General features: G+C 46.4%; 2 protein-coding genes across 5 annotated transcripts in view; one reads left to right on the top strand and one right to left on the bottom strand.

Moving 5' to 3' along the window:
* Positions 1-19,721, bottom strand: part of LOC120950462 (60S ribosomal protein L17) — a 195,683-nt gene that overhangs the window by 106,530 nt on the left and 69,432 nt on the right. The gene's annotated exons all lie outside the window — the stretch shown is intronic.
* LOC120947496 (uncharacterized) overlaps positions 1-19,721 on the top strand; it is a 60,700-nt gene that overhangs the window by 25,687 nt on the left and 15,292 nt on the right. For all 4 annotated transcript variants that reach the window (XM_040362865.2, XM_040362864.2, XM_040362863.2 and 1 more), the window contains exon 8: positions 17,883-18,016. In XM_040362865.2, the coding sequence (XP_040218799.2) occupies positions 17,883-18,016 (134 nt within the window). The remainder of the gene's footprint in view (positions 1-17,882; positions 18,017-19,721) is intronic.

The following is a 19,721-nucleotide window of genomic DNA, read 5'->3' as shown; positions in this document are numbered from 1 at the left end:
GCTTGTAAAGGGAAACTTTTGCCGTAGAGTTGGTGAAGTAAGAAAAAAAATAGTTTACCAAGAATTTGAAGAAAGCAAAACGTGTGATGAATTTGCGTGAAGGGGGGATTAAAACAGCGTAAAAATCTGCCGGCTGCCGAACGGCGTGTGAAAATAAGCCATTCCTTTGCACTGCGGGGAAGCGTAAAGCGAGTGAGCGAGAGAAGAGACTCTTGTTGTGTTTTAGAGTAACCTTGAAACGGTGTTAGTAAGTGTGTGCGTGTGTGTATAATTGTGTGTTTTTTCATTCTTGCCGGATTCCGTCCACACTTTCCTCGCCCATTTTCCTTCTCCTTCGTCTCTCTCTCTCTCGCTCCCTTTCCTTTCGGTTGCGAACGCCGATCTTCTTTCCCTTTTTCGTGCCGTTGTTTTCGTGTTACTGTTTCTGAAATGAGTTTCCTGTTTATCGCACTTTTGCCACCGATGGGGCGCGCTTGCTCTGTGCTCGGTGTAAAAATGGGCTGAATTTATGGACGTGAAAATAGAGTGTTCGAACTCTACACTACTCAGGTAAACATAGAAATTGTCGCCGATGCTGTTTACCCGATCGCACGGCACTGGCATCATCGAACACGCACGACAATGAAGGTCGCATCGAATCGAGCGTGTTGACGCTGAATGACTCAGAAGGTGCCGAGCGCAAGATCTGATTGTGTTTGGTAGTAGAAAAAGACCTGCGCCAAAGGTTTATCTCGAGAGTTTGATTGATTGTACACCGCCACGAGGCGTGTACACTTCCGCTATCAAAAGCATCAGAATGCAAACAAACGGTACACAGACCTTCAAGTCACAGTGGCGGAGAGGAGAAGAGACCTGCTCGGAAGCAGCTTTTTCGGCACATTTTTTACAGCGTGTTTACCACCATTACAGCGTAACCGGCCGGTGAAAACCGGTTGTGGTTGCTGCTGTTACTGATATTCCCTAATTTTCAGGGTCGACTATCTTCTCATTTTTCCTTTTCGCGCTCCCTCAGCGTTTCAGCTCGAGGGAACAGTTTCCTCCTCCTGCCTGCTGCAGTAAGAATATTATCTAACCGATTCTGACACACTAACACACAGTCCGACATTTTTTGGCCAGCCCTCGGCCGGCGCAAGATAAACAACAACACAACTACCGTGTATTACGGCACATAAGGGCAAGGGGGTAAACAATATAATTAAGAGGCCAAGGGGCCGTGTGGTCCGAATTGCGCAGCTTTACCTGTAAAAGCCAACCATCGTTTGGTGTGGTGGTGGTGGTGGTGGTGGTGCTTCCGTTCTGTTTCCACTAGCCGGCATAATTGCTGTTTTCTGTCAGTAGTAAGATTTGGGAAAACAATCGTTGCCAAAGATGATTGAAAATAATGATTAACTGGAAACGAATTGTTCTACCTTTGGCAACGAATGTTCCCATGCATGTGTTTTTGTTCCACTTTTTTCCGTGAAACCAACTGACGGCGTTGAAAAGAACTCGTTGATATTTGTAGCATGTTGGAATGGGAAAGGTTACGAGAGGGGTGTGAGAAAGCGGAAGGGTTGGTTTTGTTTTCCTTTAACGCCGCATTCGAGCTCGGATGAAGGTGTGCGATGAATACACAGGCACACACATACACACGCCTAATGCGCATTACCTCATCGCGTTGTGGTTTGTAGTGTGCGTGAAATCCTGCTCCTTCGCTTTTGTACACATCGAGATCTCGTCTTACGCACTATGGGAAAGGCATGTGGCCGGCAGGATGTTATTTTCTATAGAAGAGCCAGGTACGGATAAATTAAAAAAAATATTGGTGTAAAAAGTAAATGTTTAAATTGATGTCTAGTGTAAATGAAATATGTGAACTTCTTTGTGAAAATGTGTATTATTATTTTACTAAATAAAATACCCCTTTCTGTAACGCTCCCATAGTGCGGTAGCGATTGAGTTAGCATGGCCAACCCATCCACGCGCTGCGGCCAATCCCACCATTTGCTCTTTGGTATTTGAGCCGCATGAAAGTGAAATACGAAACCTACAGGTCCATCGACTTGTGTGGAATATCGTGGCGTAGTTACACACGTTCAGCAAGTGATAGTTAGAATTAGTGATAGTGACCACAAGTGTATGGTATTTGCAGGGCGCATCTTAAGGAAGAAACAAAAGGGCTTACCTTTTTTATGATGGTATGGTGTGTAAATAGAACAAGACGAACTCATTCCACTGTAGAACGTTTTAAAATCTTCTTTGAAAAGCGATCGTGGTATTTAAGACACAAACGGTGGTGTGTGTGTTTTAAGGGTGACAGCTGCGTCTTTGTAGTGCTTCCTAAGGGCTATGAGTTGAGTTTTGGGAAATTTCCATCTTACCACGAAGGGCTAGCTAGCTAAGGCTAGGGCCAGTCAGTCGGTGTAATACCCAAATATCTATCTATTCCCCTCCCCTTCTTCATTTCAATATCGCTTCGTTTGCTGTGACGGTGGTGGCTACGTGACTTCCAGCGCTCCGCCACAAGGGGCCCTACCGTGCGAGAGAGCTCAGTAACCTCCACAGACGACTGAGTGGGGCTCCACTAATATACGCGTGCCGCTACTACTGTACCCCTACAAAGCGCCAAACGCACCCGCGTGTGTGTATACGCAGTGAGTGAACGCGCGCGCGAGAGCGATTGTGCGTTTCCCCCAAACAACACTTGTGCTCTGCTGCAGTTTGTTGTGTCTCTTTCCTCCCTCTACGATGACCGCGCACGAGCGCGTGGAACGATCGCGATCGTGAGAAGCTGCTAGAAAAGACACAAAAACAACTTTCAAACGGTGTTTGTGTGTTTATTAGACGTTTTATCGTACGCACACACACACGTACGTTTGGTTCGGTTTCAAGCTATCTGTTGCGGGATATTTTGTTTGAAACTCCCTACGGTGATGATACTTCCCATCATTTGGTCACAATTTACTCACTTGCGTTAGTTTGGTGTTTTTGCGGTTCTGTTAATTGTTCAATCAATCTCGCCTTCTAATAATAATAATTGTCGGAATTGGCGCCACACGTATGAGTGTTTGTGTACGTGTGTGCGAGTATCTCCCATGGGAACTTCTTCGAAAACTAGAAGCGAAAATACAGGGACAGGCGGCAATGAAAGGAGCGGAACAAACATGGACGGTTTCGGTGACAAATAAACTAAACTAGTCGTGTGGCGCGTGTCCGCGTTTCACACGTTTCGTGGACGCGGCGGACGCATCTCGTGATGATGATGGTGGATGGATGTAAAAATAACTTCTTTCACGCTCATTCGCCCCCACACACGGTCATCAAAGTTACGGTGTTCTAGCTTATCCTGCGCTTTGCTATTTTCTGCCAATGACTACCTACTGTCTGGGTTTGAGAACTTATCTTTTTTCAAGTTTTAGGAGAGTTGTATTATTTGTTTTGGACACTAGCACTCCCTGCAATCGAATCAGCAGATCCTGAACGGCGGAAACAATCGTATTTGAATTGCTGCTTCCATTACGACCCGGAAAAGTTAGATTCCCTTCCTGGCACACTGCTCGCCGGAGATGGAAAATGGAATTAAATTCGATTGTTGAAAAATACATCTTCAGTTTTTATGCTTTTGTTTATTGCTCGCTCCCTTCGCGAAAACCTTTTTCCCTGCATGCATTTGGTCGTAAGAAATAATGTGAAATAATTTGATTATATTTTACCTTTTTGTGACATTTTTCTTTTTTTTGAATGCACTCGATCTCTACTACTCTATCGCTTGTTGGTACACCGATATAGAGGACAAGTGAACCTCCATTTGCTTTTCTGTCCTTGAAAGTGGCAGAAAATACACTTTTATCCTTTTTCCGACATTCTCTACACACGGACGAAGGCGGAAAACACATCGATCGATCATCCTAATGGGAAATTAATTGTGTTTCGCATCCGTATTTTGATTGATGCATGGCTGGAATTAGAAGCATTAAGCATTTGAAGTCTGGCTGTCCTTTCCTCTATTGAATTAGATCCATATTTCTGTAGCTTTCATGTGAGAATGTGGGGTATGCCTTCTATAATCTGTCCTTTATCATACATAATGGGCACAACGCAGTTATTTAATTTTGGGACAGTTCCTAGCTCATTGCTGGATATTAGCTTATTGAATCTTCCACTTTGAGTGACCGTTGAGTGAGATGAAGAGAATTTGGTCCCAGATGCTTTGCTTGCATGCCTTTTTTGTGTAGATGTTGAATATAATATTTATGGTCCCACCTTCTTGGAATAACATTCTTCCATCGACCTGTGAGGAGTAAACTTTGCGCTTAATATTTGCTCCTATTTTCATGCCTTTTTATTTTGTAACCAGCATGAGACACATGGTACGGTAAAAAAGGACACTACTTCTTGGAAATCCCGGGACAATGTAAACTTTTCCCCCGAGGACTTATGGGCCAGCTTCGTCTCGCCGTACACGTGTACGCCCCACCGCATTAGACGTCTAATCGTTGTCCCCACCAGCACAAGGTCGCTCATAAACCCGTAATTTGACAAGAGAGTAATTTGTAGATCCTGTAGGATTAATGATTCCCCGCTACGAGCTGACCGAGACGAAGGGGAGGTCATAGGGGATGGCTATAGAAGTGTGTAAGAACATCCGGTGCGGGAAAAAAGATGCTCTTTGGAAGAAAGTTTGTGCTAGTTGGTGGTGGTTGTTTCGTCCGTGCCCTTGTCAGGCTTCCCGGACTGTAGCTCTTTCCCGTTGGTCGCACTACGAAATTACGACCTGTTTTGACATCTTTTTGTTTCTGTAAGACCTTGTTGTCTAACGCCAGCTATGACCCTGCAGAAAAGCGTGACACGAAGCACAGAGCAAAGCGGGTCGGATGTAAATGAAAACCACCCCCTCTTCAATGTTGTGTGATCCCCGCAAAAGCAAAATAATATGGAGACGGAAAATGAATACAATAGTGTCGCTTTTCCTTAATGACAGCACATCGCTGTAGACGGAGCAGGTCGTACGAAATTGTCAGCAAAGGGGTGCGGTGTCGGAAACAGCAACAAATTGCACGCTCGAAGGTCAACGGAATGTGCAACAAGAGAAAAAGAGAGCGTGTACTACGGCGAAGGATAAGAGAATATATGGCCTGTGATTGTATGGGGAAGTGAGGAAAATAAGTAAACGCAAAAATAGCCTGGCAAGAGTGTAACCTGATGCAGCCATTTAATAGGTGTCAGTTGAATACGCCCCATCGGTGTTACTTCTTAGCCCGCATTGGTAATTGCGCGTTTTTTTAACCTTTCTTCCAGCTAATCGCGCCAACAACGCGCCCGGCGGTACCCATTTTATATTGAATTTTCTCTCGCAATGCAAATTACACCGTTTCCACTCGTTCGATAGCATCGTATTGCTTCGAAAAACCGGAAGGCCAAGAGAGAGAAAACGTATCACCTTACCGCGCCTGCCACCCAACCCCAACCCCCGATGGTGGTATCGTGGTGGTGGAGACGCCAAGTCGTCCACCGTTTCAAGGACGGGAACGCTTTTCACTCTCACTTTCAATTGGCCCACGGAGGAACGGATTCGTGTGTCGTCATCGGGTGGTGCCGTGGCACTCATTTTCTCACCCCTTGTTGGTGGTTCTCACTCTCACCGTTTCGGCGGAAAGCTCCAAAAGAATGCACAGACGAGACTGTGTTTACATTCCTTGTTGGATCGTGTGTTTTTTGTTGGGAGCGTATTCTGTTGGGAGGGGATGGGAATTGCCATCCTCGCCCTTTGGTAGACGGTATATTGTGTACTCTTTCCTTTTGGCTTCGCCTGCTTGTACGGCTGTTTTGCGGCTGCGCACGTCGGCCAGACCGTTTACGTGAGGCATTTTCCCGCGCGCGAGTTCTGTTTTCCCTTCCAACACGAGAACGCGGACGAGGGACGAGGAAGAATACGCGGTGGTGGTGGTGGTGTGAAGGCTTGGATGTGTCACGTAGGCCCCAGCACGGCAAGACCGTTTTGCGCCGTTGCTTTCTGTTATCCTCTTTCCTTGGGGGAAGCTATTAAATATGAGGCAAATGGAAGGATGGACCCGGCTAGGATATGGTTGTGTGGTACGCTCAACCACAACCGGTAAAGATTTTTTTTATTTACATTTTCTATTTTATTTCAATTTACCGCTGAAAGCTTTTTCGAATGCGGATCGTCAGTCAAGTGGAAAATGTTCTCAAATCTCCATGTGAAGGAGTTAATGGTGGAGAATTCGGTGAGACTATCAGATAGCAAATCAGCAGTTGAGATGTTCGTTTTTGCTGTCTAGAAGGGGTTGAAGAGACATTACATAAAGGGTTCGCTTTTAGGGTGATGCTGATGGGGCTCTGACAGATAAGAGTGTGGGATTTGCAAATCACCGTAAATAAGCGTTTTTCTAATCTCTTTCTTAAAAGCTAACTTAAAGCTACAATCAAAAGAGGGATTTGATCCATCCAATTGATATGAAAAAATGAAGATGTTTTAAAATGCCGGCATTGCAATGAGTTGTTGTTGAACGGTTGTCAAAGCTCAGCTTTAATGTACCGGCGTTTACGTATTTGAATCACTTCATGGCCCTCGTTTCCGGTTCTAACCTGTCCCTAAGGACTGTGGGAGAGTCCATATGGACGGGGTAAGGCTCGCCGTGGGTTACAGCCTTGTGTAGTAGGGAAAGAATTGACGTCGTAGTAGTATCCATTTTACGAACTTCTCGTATATTATTCACTAAAAGGCTCAATTCAAACTTACACAGGGAAATAGAGCTGAGGAAACAAAAAAAAAAAAAAACAGTTCGCAGTTTACCGGAAATGAGCAAGTTTAGCTACCAGTAGCTGGTACCTTATGACGCTTTAAAATGCTAAAACTCAAACCCAAACATCAGTTTCTACAGAAGAATGTATTCACGTGAGTCTCGTGACTTCTTGCAGCAAAGGGACACATACATACACTATAGAGGAGCGACAGTTTAGTGGGAGGATTCTCATCCTCATCGCGGCGCTCACTTATCTCAATCGCAATGAGCTGAGCTGTGAGCTGAGAGTGCAGCACAAGCACACACACGTGAGTTGAGAGCGCTGGGAAGTTGGGCTTGAAAAATCTCGGCTCAACGAAACCCATTCAATACGCTTTTGAAACTCGCGCGCGTCGGACACGGTACCCTAGGGCCTGACAGGGCGTAGTACACGTTTTGTGAAGTGCAAACCCTTTCGTTAGAAGCAAGCGAGATAGAGCGATAGAGCGGGTTAATGACGTCGTCCTCGAGAAACAAACAGCAGCAGCAGCAGCAGCAGTATTAGTAGCACGTGGAGTGTGGTGTGAATGGTGAAACAAGCTCCCCAAATGCGGAAGAGACGGTGCACTGCAGGCGCATAGTTTCGATTCGGCGAAAATAAACAAACAAACAGTGGTGTTATATAATGGTGACTAGAATGTAAATTCTCTGTTCCTTTAGTTTTTTAGGTCCCTCTCTCCCTCCGCTTCGCTCCGGTGGCGTTTTGGGAAGGGTTTTACGCGCTCTGGGTGTGTGTGTGTGTGTGTGTGTGTGTGTGTGTGTGTGTGTGTGTGTGTGTGTGTGTGTGTGTGTGGGAAGGGTGGAAGTGAACCCTTCCGCGTACTGACCTAAATATATTTTGGGGGGAGTTTGGGTGCTTTCAGATGGAATGCCCTGCACGCATACTCGTTTACCTTCTCATACATTCATACGTTGACCATGTGACTTTTGATTCTGGATGGATGTGACATGCTGGTCTACAGAATAGTGTGGTTGGTGTGTCTCCTTCACGTCCAGCTACGTCCAGCTGGCACGGACTCGCACGGTGAAGTGACAATTGTTTTGAAATCGCGCTTATCGCCACCTCGATGACCCGTGAGGAGGAGGGACCTTATCTAAATAGAGCGTTTAGGGTTTTGTTTACTAGATATTGCAGGGTGCGCTATGGTGATGTATGTTTTTATGATACATTATACAAAGACCTTGATAAACCAAAACTTTTGCTGGGATAAATAATGCAGCTCCCAGCAACAGTGTCCATGGCCATCGCATTCGCTGTCTGTGAAAGATGGAAAAGATGAAGAAAGATGAAACATCGTCATATTTATCTTCGCTACTTGAAGCAATGAGCACGAGACCATTTTCCCCAATGAGAGACCCCGCATGATGTGTATGTGTGTGTGTGTGTGTGAGGATGCTGGATGAGTGAGATTGCTGTTCTCATTCTCACTGCTGGCACCGTTGGCGGGGGCCGATGAAATGCAAGATGAACTCTGAGTCTGATGAGTGTGTGTTTGGAGGGCCCCAAACGGGGCAAACCCCTCGCCGCATAAGAATGGGTAGAAGTGGATCGCGGCAACGTCTGCTTGATTTTCATCGTCAAGTATCTTTCTTACCGCCCAAAGTGGACACCCATCTCCATCATCGTTTTTCCGCCGGCCTCACTCTACTGTTGATGCGTTAGGTCACGGGAAAAGGTGAACTTGTTGTAGTATCGATTTTCCCTTCCTTCGGTTTCTTAAGGAGTGAGGAGGAGGTTTTGGTCATCGTTTTTGGTAACGCTTTATGGTGAATGAAGATAAGTATTTTCAGAATTTTATTTATTTGTGTTGGACATTGTATAGCTTAATTGGAAAATGGATAATTCTCCATAATATTTTGTATGATGTATGCCTATTCTGGTTCATTGGCAATTAAAGATAGGAAATAAAAGGTCCTTAGTTTCCTTCCTTATTCCTCACGCCTCACGTAAGCATGTTCAAGAAACCATTTCCATGCAATTTATTATTCATCAATGCCAGAGGAAATTCATCTTCAATTTATCGGGTTGCTTTATAGTTTCTCCCATACGTCATAATAGCGCCTTTCCTTATCGTGTCGTAGAAATACTCTTCCTCATGTGCGTGTTTATTCTGAGCTCTCTATTGATTTTCCATCATTATCATCCTTCTTCTCTCCGGTGTGTCAGATTCTATTATGTGCCTGGATCGTTAAGAAAATGGTTTTGCCGAGTTGACGCCACAATAAACGAAGAGGCGTTGAGGTCTCGAGGATAAATGTGAACTGTTCACTCGAGCATCATCGGCTATACGAAAATCGCTTGGTGAGCGATAAATAAATAATTTCTCCTGTTGCACGAATTGGAAGTGTATGAAATAGTAGATCCAATGTCGAGGTCAAATCACAGGAAGGTAAAAAATGAACAGTTTAGTTGGGTTAAAGATAGCTTTACATCCTTCATTCGTAGAAATGGAAGCAAGAAAACTATTCTTATTATTACCAAACTACTTACAAACTACTTATTGCTTCAAACTTTTTCTGATCTCTGTTAAAGAGAGTTTTCATTTGTTTGCTATTTTGCAGCAATGTTAATAAACAAGGTTTGCAAATATTAAAAACATTCCTCGCGTTCGGACCACACCAGCAGCTGGCCAGCTCAAATTCCACGACTGTGTGTCCCCTTTCATCCAGTGCGCAATGTGTGCCTTATTACACGTCGCGCTATACTAGCAAGCGTCAAATTGTCTGTGTGGGATTTAATTCGGGTTTTATCGCTTTACTTGCCAGTTCAGTTTAAAGTGCATTCTTGGCTAGTTTTTTTTATTACCACCCGGCCTTCCTCCCTGCCCAAACGAGCGCAGAGGAGCTCTTTGCTCTGTGCGTTGTCGTTTGGAATTTGAGATGGAAAATGGGCGAACAAAGAAAAGTTTCAGCAAATGAAGCGAACTTTGGAAAAGAGAATCTCCAAAGTGAGTGGTGGAGGTAGTGTTGGTGTGTGTGTGTGTGTGCTAACGATTCGGATGGATATTGTGCAAACGAATGCAATTGCAACATGACCGTCAATCGTCATTCGAGTCGAGGGAACAACGGGGTAATATTTTATGTGTGTTCCTTCAATTGCGATGTATGTTGTGTTCCCGTGCGATGATTTGTGTTTGTGTTTACGGTGTACTACAAGCGTCCCGTGTGGATGTGTTTGTGTATGAGTATTCTCCAGACCGACCGGAGGAAGTCAAATTTCAACCGCAGCTTGTGGTGTGTTTCGTATTTCGTTCCGTTTTCGCTTCCGCACGCCATTTGCATGTGCTTACCATTCCCAGAAGATTGAGTTATTCGTATTTTTAATGTCATTGATGCCCATAGGCGAAACTGTAGAATCAAATTCCACACCTAGGGAGAGAAACCAAACGGTAAAAACATGGTGATGGGAGGGAGTTTGCTAAATGCGATCAAGATATGAACTATCTTCAAAACGGTAAACCTTTTGCTTAATTCAATCAGTACCACTTTGTGCCGCCTTAGTCTGCGTTGCGCAAAAGGGTTGTTTTGCTTACTCGTTTCGATTTTCTCATCTTGTTGCCCGCCGCCGCCCTCTCTTGCCTAGAATGCGCTGTATTTGCTCACGGACCCCCATGACAGTGCGACCTTTCCACACGACCCATTAGAAATCGTAACCGTAAGTTGCGGTGATCAATCTCGTTGGTCTAAGCTCACACTGCTTCTTCCATCGGGGACATGACTGCTGCTGATGATGGCTTGCACACCACCGCGAACCGTAGCCTTGCCGCGTTTAATTAGATATGATTGAATTAATTTACCCAAACCCAACGATCAATCGAAGATGTGATGTGCCAGCGGGAATGGGTGTCGCGTGTCTCCACGTTTCGGTACACGTCCAATGAGCCTGTGTTACCCTTTTCCATCCCTGCAAACGAAACCACCGACCACACAGCGTTGAGAGAATGAGGCAATCAAGCATACCGAAAAGAAACGTTTCTTTTGGTGTTTCAGTCCAACGAGGAGAGCACGGGTTGTGATAGGAATTATAATCAATATCGAGCGAAAATAGACGCTTTTGCTGCTGCTGCTGCTGGTAGTAGAGACTCCTTTTGTCTCCCCAGTGCTGCCCAGTATGCACCCCACCTTCCAGCGATGGCTTAACAATTTTTGGCAAGTGTTTGCCCTCCTGCGCCTTTTCTAACATCATCTTCCTTTTTGACCGCAGAGCACGGGCTCTCAGCGCAGTCGGCGTGTGGGCGACGTCGGTGTGTGGTGCATAATGAAGCAGAAACGAGCCATGTGCACACACCCGAGTGTGCCGACGCGGATATTGATTTTGTTTTTACGGTGTGGTTTTCCAACATTTTAAATACATTCGGCAGCAGCCGTGCCACCACCCTTCAGACCTTGACATTCGGTCGTAATTTGACTGTCGAAATAAACGGCGAAATAGCCGTACCCCGTAGATCGATCGATCGACTATTTTTATGCGTTTGTGTGTTATCAGGCGTTGGATGTGTTTTTCCGAAAATAGTGTCAATTTCTAAATTGGTTGCCTCATGGTTCCGTGTTTCCCCCTCAGTAGATAAAAAGGGTGAGCTTTTGTACGTAATGTTGCACACATTTTGCTTATCAGCCGGTTTAGATAAGACAGGAGCAGATATGCTCATCAACCTCTCTTGTGTCCAACTGGTAGTGGTGGAGTTGTTTAATTAAGCGGGAAATAATAATTAATGAACACGCAGCGCACAACTTCTGCTGGCGATTTTTTGCATACGGCGGTGATTTAGATTGTTACATCGATCTCCTCCTCTTCCATCCACGAAAGAGAGGTGTCACCGTGATGCTACAGCTAGATAACGAGCCGCCGCACCAACTCCACATTGTTGTGATGGTCCAATTACGTTTTACTCTCTCTCTGCTTTTTGCCTTTGCACTCCGGTGCCCCGAGGTTTTTGTATTGAAGGGGAAGTGGCAGGATATGTTCAGAACATGACAGCAATATTTCCCTCTTGTCTATTTCTACAATGTTCAATGTAGCTACGACGCGAGCAAGACAGATGACAATAATAGCGGCGGCAACATGTAATGCTCCGAGCGGCGCGAACCTTGCGAATCCTAACGAATAGTCCTTACCCTGTGTCCTTTTTTCTCTTACTTTGCAACTACTTTGAATTCCTTGTTTTCATGATTGCGCGTGGATATCCCTGTGCGAAACTTTTTTCCCTCTCGGTGGCGAGTTGGAGTTGTTTTTTTTGCCATTTTTAGTTCGACATTGTGTGGAGGCGTGGAGGAGTTTGTGCGAAGTTAGGGCGAAGCCGACATGATTCCTCCATAAATTAGCACGCCGGGAGTCATAGAGCTGAAGGTGTATGTGCCTGTGGGGGTTTAGTTGTAGTTTTGAGTTGTGGAAGTGGGAAACCGGGGAAGAACATCAGCGCAGCGAGAGTCACACGATTTTGCAGCAACAGCTGGTTTAGAGCTTCACGTTTCACTTTAATATCATATCCCTCATGTGGTGAGGGTCGAGGGAAGTAAACTTCATGCTGGGGGCTTGTGAGGTGAGACACCCGAGTCACCCACAGGGAGACACAGGACGGTGGTGCCATTCAGTCGTTGATTGTTTGTTGGACATGAACGACGTGTTACGGGCGCAGAGCGCACGCTGTATCTCAGAATTATCCACTGGGTCTGGTTGGTCTGGATTAAACATGTAAACTAACAAAAACTTGTATTTGTGAGAAACAATACTGAACTGGATTTATTAGTGTAAGAAAAGTAGCATTAAGATAAGGTAAACGCAACACAGCCGCTCTTTGCATAAGGTCCACGCGCGTTCTTATCTTCTGGCGTTGCTGTTATATTGCACAAACAGTGACCAGTGATTCTAATTCAGTGCAAATGTGGAGAGTTTACTGAGCGCTTCTATTCACAATAGGTTCATTCACACGGAATCTCCATAATGTGACTGCAGTGCGTGACAAAGTGTATATGTGTGTCCACCAAAGCAGCCTTCAACTCGGAAAGGCAACAACAACCACAACCGTGTGCGTGAGTGTGTTCATGTGAAAGTGAGATTAAATACGACGCATTTCATACAGCAGCCAGCAGTGAGTGAGCGGTGCATTTCAAACTTTCCCTCAAAACGTATCGCCAACATTGTCGTCGGACGACCGACCAGCGTGAGCGATATACCGAAACGTATTTTCGTAATAGAGATAAGAGATCAGTGATCGATCGGATAGCAGCAGCAGCAGTAGCAGCAGTAGACCGGCCATGCACGGCATACAACACCTCTTTCGGCAGCATGCGCTCGAGAAGCAGGCGAGTGCGGACAGTTGGCACTCGGCCAACTCCTCCAACCAGATGCTGCAGGGCTCTACCTCGACCATGTCGTCGACCGCGTCCTCTTCGGCCAGCCAGCAGCGGGCACCGAACGAACGATCGCACAGCATCGACGAGTCGCAGGTGTCACTCGCAAGTGAAGGTAGGTGTTTTGGTTTTTGCTGGACCGGAGTTGTCTGCGTCGTATACGGCCGACCACTGTGTTGCACTGTGCGTGCTTGTGTATGTGTATGTGTAAAACATGATTTGACCATAACAGATTTGTGACCTGAAGTTAGTCTAGTCCAAATTAGTCAAAAGAGTGTGGTTTTCTAGCTATCTGCATTAGGTGGCGCTTTAGTTTGTTTTGCAGTTTGTTCTACGAGATGCTAAATTAGGACTTATTTTCTCAAAATGTTCCGTGAATGATCGATTAGAAGCCACGCACAAATATTGCCGCCAGTTAATAATCGTGAATGTTTTATTGACGCTCGAACGATTGCCGATTTTTAACGTCCATGTTCGGTTGTTTGACCTAGCGATTGGGTGCTAAAAGCTCACGTTTTAAATTACAAAAAACATCGTGTATCTAGTTTTACACATACGCTCCACACATATGCACAACACGTTTGTCGCCGGCGTAGAATAGGAAGAAACGGCTCGTGTAATAAGGCTCTCTTCTTCACACAGACTATCGGCTGGCATCGAGTCCGCGACACATTATGCCCGGTGGTTCAGTGCGATCGCCAACGTCACCGCAGGAGTACTACAACCTGGGCATCTCGATACCACGGGGCCGCAAATCGCCCGAAAGTCGCGGCAGCCAGTGCTCGGAACTGAGTGCCGGAGCGAACGGAATCAAGCGCATGTCCAAGCGCATGCCGGACCCGCGCACGAACGCATACAACCCGGTAAGTGTTTCGCATAGTGTGTGCAGTAAGTCTGTCTGTCGTCGGTTTTAGCACACATGCACTGAGACCGACTCCTCTCTTGAACTGTTCACAGAGCGCACGGCGTGGTTCGCTGGAGAGTGCGTGTTCGCCACCGAACCATCATTACAACACCACTGCCGGCTACTTTCCGCACGATCTGGACGACATCTACGAGTACAAGACGGACCATCAGTATTTCACGCACACCGGTGCGTACCATCAGCATCCGGCGTATCCGCTCACGTCGGACCATCAGCGCAATCTGCTGTTCCAGCGCAACCACGGGTTCCATTCGCTCGACGAGTACGCCTCGTCCGGTGTGTCCAGCTCGAACAGCTCCAACAACCGGCTGCTGGGCTACCGGAACCGGTTCGATAACAGCAGCTTCGCCCGCAAGCTCACGCAGAGCATCTCGCAGAGCAGCATCGACAGTGGCCACTCGACGGCATCCAAATCGTCGACGTCGAACAACAATGGTCACGAAAAGCGATCCCGCGAGAAGGGCGGAAGCAACAGCCACCATCATCATCACTCGATAACGGAGATGATCAAGCATCTGGGCAAGAAGGCACACATTTGGCCGGGCGGCCGTACCCGTCATTCGTCGATCAGTGAGGATCACCACACGGACGAACATCGGCGCGGTGGTGCAGGGGACGGCGATGGAATGATTGCTCCGCCGAAGGAAGACTTCCGGTCGCGATCGCGCTCGCTCGATGTCGACCAGACGCGCCGAATACTGGACGACTGTGAATCGACGTACAAAATTTATAACAAAATACTGCGCGAAGGTAAAACCGCTACTGGTAAGAGTGACCCAACAAACTCAACGCGCAGGAAGCGCCATTCAAAGTAGTGTTTTGAATTTGAATTCGAATGAGACGACGATCTCACCTTTTGTGTGGGCAGATCATCATTGTGGATGGGTTGCTATTACCAAAATTCGTCCACAGTGTTCGTGTCCGTGTAGGATGCTTATTCTATATAGAGGGAAACAGGGCACACCGTCAACAACTCCATTTCAAGATATTGTGAGATGCTATACACACATCACGGTCATAAAATGTAATCGCAGTATAAAGGAGGAGTGTGCCTTGGTGCTTGGACTCAACAACAACGAGCTGCCAATTATCTTCTGTGGTGCTTTTGTTGATCCCTCGCACTACTTCTTACCCCACACCCCCACAAGGAGCCAAGAGGAGGGAGGCAATGTGTGTGCACACACAGTCGTCGCCAGTGTGTTCTCCCTTGCGACCGGTTTTATTGGTGGGTGTACATAAATAGGCGGTTTGTTTTGTCCACTGCAATCACTTTTTTGGCGTGTTTGCCGGTTTCTTTACCTAGGCGCTTACGTAAGCCAGGGAGAGAGGTTTGTCGCTGCGGCGTTGGCGTGTGGCCAGTCGTTTGCGGAGCGTGTCTCCCAAGCAGCGTGAAAAAGTGCGATGATGCGGGGTTTTCGTTCGTATCTGTTCGTCTACTTCTTGCAATGCGTTGTTGTGTGGTGCGGTTCGGTGGTGATTGCAGACTTACTTGAGTTGTCGAGTCTCGGGCGTTGTTTACATGGGATTGTAAACAGTAAGCGTGTATTTTGCCGGCGATTGCTTGAAATCCACCTTCCGCTCGGCATCGATGTGCGAGAGAGCCGCTTGATGAGGTCCAAAGTGCACGGGCAAGAAATTAACGCATGGAGTAATGGGTAGATTATTATTGAGTAAGTCAATGCACGTTCGGTATGAGATAATGGAATCTGTGAGGAAGAGCAAATTTGCTCCCGCAGATCGGTTTGCTTTACCAGCAGGGCTACAAACATGTGTGTTTACCATCCGCGGGTCTGACTGCCTGTTTCTCTCTCGGGACACGCTGGATCTGTTTCGTGAGTCTGTTGGATTGTTAAACAGGGAATTTGTTTGCGGTACAGCAGCAGCAGCAGCAAAAATGTTTAAATCTTTCATGCGATGATGAATTTTTCACGGCAAACACGATGAATAGTAAGTGATTTTGGCGAATGTATTACGCACACGTTTTAGAAGACAGCACTATAGCTGCATCTCAGAGCAATCGTGCACTCATCGGCATATTGTGTTGTCCGTTGAAGTGCATTCGTTTCCTTTTTTTCTATTGGAAAACCTTCAGTTGCATGAGGTGCAAAACATGTTTTGATGCATAAGATCTTTGCACCTCGTCACAAGCAAGCGATGAGGAGAAGCTGGAAAAGGTGGGGAGCACTCTCCGGACTATGCTTGGTTGTTTGCCCGAGTTTGAAATCGATAAACAACGCAAACAAGTGGGGCAAACTCGCGCGAGAGCGTCCAAGCGGCCGCGGCGAACAGAACCGGCGATTTTGTTTACGAAGTGGAGGCACGTCCAGTGCAAGCCCGCGTTCTTGCCGATGGCGTCAGCGAAGTATGCTATTATGCAAATGTGGTTAGGAGCAGTTGTGGATTTGTTTTTTCTTTTTCTCGTCCATCCACAACTCCTATGGCTCGGCGGGGAGCTAGTTAAAAACGTCGCATTCGCGGCGCATAGAGATCGGCGCAATAGTGGCTTCGTTCGCACGGCGTTCGACGACGCTGTGTATGCAAATTGAGCCTCGTGTGTCCATTCTGCTGTCCGGTTTGTGTGGGTTTTTTTTGTAAGTGTGCAAGTTGACCGAACGGAAAGCGCAGTCTTTTACGTTCTTGCGTCGTGTATCGCGATGTGGTCTTTTTCCCCACGCGAGGGCCCACAGACGATAAATAATAGTTGGGTTGGGTTCAGTATTGGTGCCATATCGAAATTAATCTATTACTATAATTGGATTAATTTATTCGTCCTGCCCACTGGGGGCGATATCATCTTGAAGAGCAACACACCCACTGGATGGATGGGAAGAGATAGCAATCGAGTAATATCGCACGATACCGTACCTGCGTCCTCAAGCTTCCAGTGCTACTTGTTTACATTTATTCGTGAGTAAACTGCGCACTATTACACGATAAGCTTACTGACCTGCCCCATCAACTATCCCGCGTGTGTTGTGACGCACCTAGTAGGAGGGGGGGAACCATCGTTTTACACCCTGAAGGAGGTGTTCCCCGTTTGAAGCTACTAGAACGCTAGAACCAATCAAACCTGTCCATTCAACTGGTTTCTAATAACGATGTGGGGTGTGGGGTGCTCCTCTTTTGCTGCAACTCGCAGAAATGAATGCAGAACGAATGCAACTCGTTAGTTACACTATTACCTACACACACGTGGTCTCTGGAACAGTCTCTTCCCCGGTCAAAGTCGACCTTCGTGCGAACAACATTGCCCGGTCATTGTCGGTCCTGTGTTCCTTCGCGCTGTCGCTGGCGTGAATTTGCAAATCAAACGCTTGTCTTTTTTTATTCTATTTGCATATCCATGACCGTGTTCCCTCGAGAACATTCATCGCACAGTGCTTCTTCGCTGTGTGAACCTTTGATGTACATGGAATGTGCCACTTCGTCGTCCGGTCAGAAGGGTTTGCTGGAACGGTATTGGGCGCGTACATGACGCATGAAGTGTGTCGAAACACGGGGTTTAGGATTTTTTTTTTGTGTGGACTTACAAGCAAATTACTCATTTGCCCCTGACGAGGGGACGCACTGTTGTGGGGACGACTGTTGGTACTGTCTGTTGTGTTGTCTGTGTCCGGGTCACAGACGGTATATACTATTTAAGGTCGCAGTGGTCGGACAAATGGAAAAAAAACACGCAATCGGTCTTTTTAGCTTCCTGAATCAGAGAAATGCATTTGACAAATATTTAGCAACAGTAAATACAGATGCCGCCGCGCTACACATCACACGCTTACACACGTAGTAACACACGCCTTTTCTTTTACCTTTCTCCCACCCAACAGCCGCTCATATGCGAAGGGCCTCGGCCGAACTGGCAGAACGTCGGCGAGCATCGCTAGGAGCAACGCGAGGACTTCGGGCGGACGGTACGCTTGATCCGTATCATGCTGCGATCCTGTTCCGTGACTCAAGAGGGGTAAGTTTGTGAATAAATCATACTACATACACTACCATCATGCTCCGTCTCACATATACATCAACAAATCGTGTTTTCAACTCAAATCGATCACAAATCGAATCGTATGCGGAACGTTCTTGCGTGGTGCTGTACGGATTGCATACGGTGTAGGCGCGAACCGCGCAAACTGCGAGCACCACGTGGTTGTCGAGCGAAGGGGAGAGATTCGAGCGGTTTGCCAGCGCGTCAATATGCCTGATGATGGTCAAGATCAGCGCGCGAGTAATGATACATTGTATTGTTATTGTTTGATTTTTTAATTTAACCAATCATTGCTTATTTAAGTGTGTTTGTTGTTGTAAAGATAGTCTTCCAGAAATAATGTGGAAAAGGCACTGTTGTTTTTTCTTTGCACAAACACAACACCGTGTCAGGGTGTTTTTGCCGGAAAGATAACAGCTTCCCTTCGTAAACCTTTTTTCTATCGCATCATCCTCGCTGTGGCGACAACAATGATTGATATTATTCCAATCGCTGGCGCATTGCTGTTCAAACTAGGCGCCCCACGACTGGTATCACTGTGCTCGGAAATGTCGACCTGTCAAAGTTGACACGTGAATTGTATCAAATTAGCACCCTGTTTTGCGATCCGGGTTACTACTACTACCATCTCACCGCACAATACCGATCGTTGCATTGAATGTGCCTGGCGGACAAAGAAAGATCTAACTTGCAATGGCGCTGGACCTTCCAACAGGCCCTTGTTCCGTTGGAAATAACACGATCGAAATTGGAATTAATGTCATACATAGGAACAGTGCAAACAAGCGTTGGGAATGAATGGCGCTTTGAAGGGAGATCGGTACACTGGCGCCAACTACTGGTCATCTTCAAGCGAGAGAGACAGGCAAAATGAATGATTTTACTACTACTGCACAATATTTAATTTGCACGCTTCATATCGCGTGTGTGTGTGTTGGTGTTGGTGAAGCGATGAGTCTAATAGTGACTCTATTGGAGAAGAGTGAGGCTGACAAAGTCGATCACAACTCCGTCACCGTTAATGAAACAATAAAATTAGCGACATGACAACCCAGTGACAGTGTGTTGTGTACGTTGCTGATCGGTCTGATTTAGAACGCGTCGCTCGTATGTCGGTTTATATTTTTCACTTGAAACTCACTCGATCATATAGCTTCAATTGTTTAAGGCGTCAACTTGTCTATCACACTGTTAATAAACGTAAAAATACTGTTGATAAGCAATCGTCGCTCCCTACGGTGCGCCATCGGTCGGTCGTCGTGTCGTGGCCGCAATGATCCATCGTTCAATTGAGAAACGAACGAAGCAGCGTGTGTGTGATGACTAATTGGCAATAAAAGTGTTTTCTTCCAACAGGCCCCAATGTCGTGCAGGGAGGGACAGTTTGGCGCGCGTTGCGCAATGGAGGCAATGTTTTGCTGCCCCCGAGGTACACTGTGTCGGCCGTAGAAAGGAGGGTGTGTGCTTGTACACTCTCATACATATTCGCCAAACAATCTCGGATGTTTACTTGCTGCAGTAGGGCAGTATACGGAGGGATTAAATTAAGTTTAATTATTTTACCTTTTGGTTCGAAGGATTTTGTCATGAAATATCTTCCCAAAACTGTGATAGATATTGGAAGAACATCAAGAGTTTGAGCCTCAAGCTGTAAATACTCATCTAGATGTTGAAACCAAAT

Source organism: Anopheles coluzzii, chromosome 2, assembly GCF_943734685.1.
Source record: "Anopheles coluzzii chromosome 2, AcolN3, whole genome shotgun sequence".
Classification (NCBI taxonomy): Eukaryota; Metazoa; Arthropoda; class Insecta; order Diptera; family Culicidae; genus Anopheles; species Anopheles coluzzii.
This window is presented reverse-complemented; position numbering and strand designations above follow the sequence as displayed.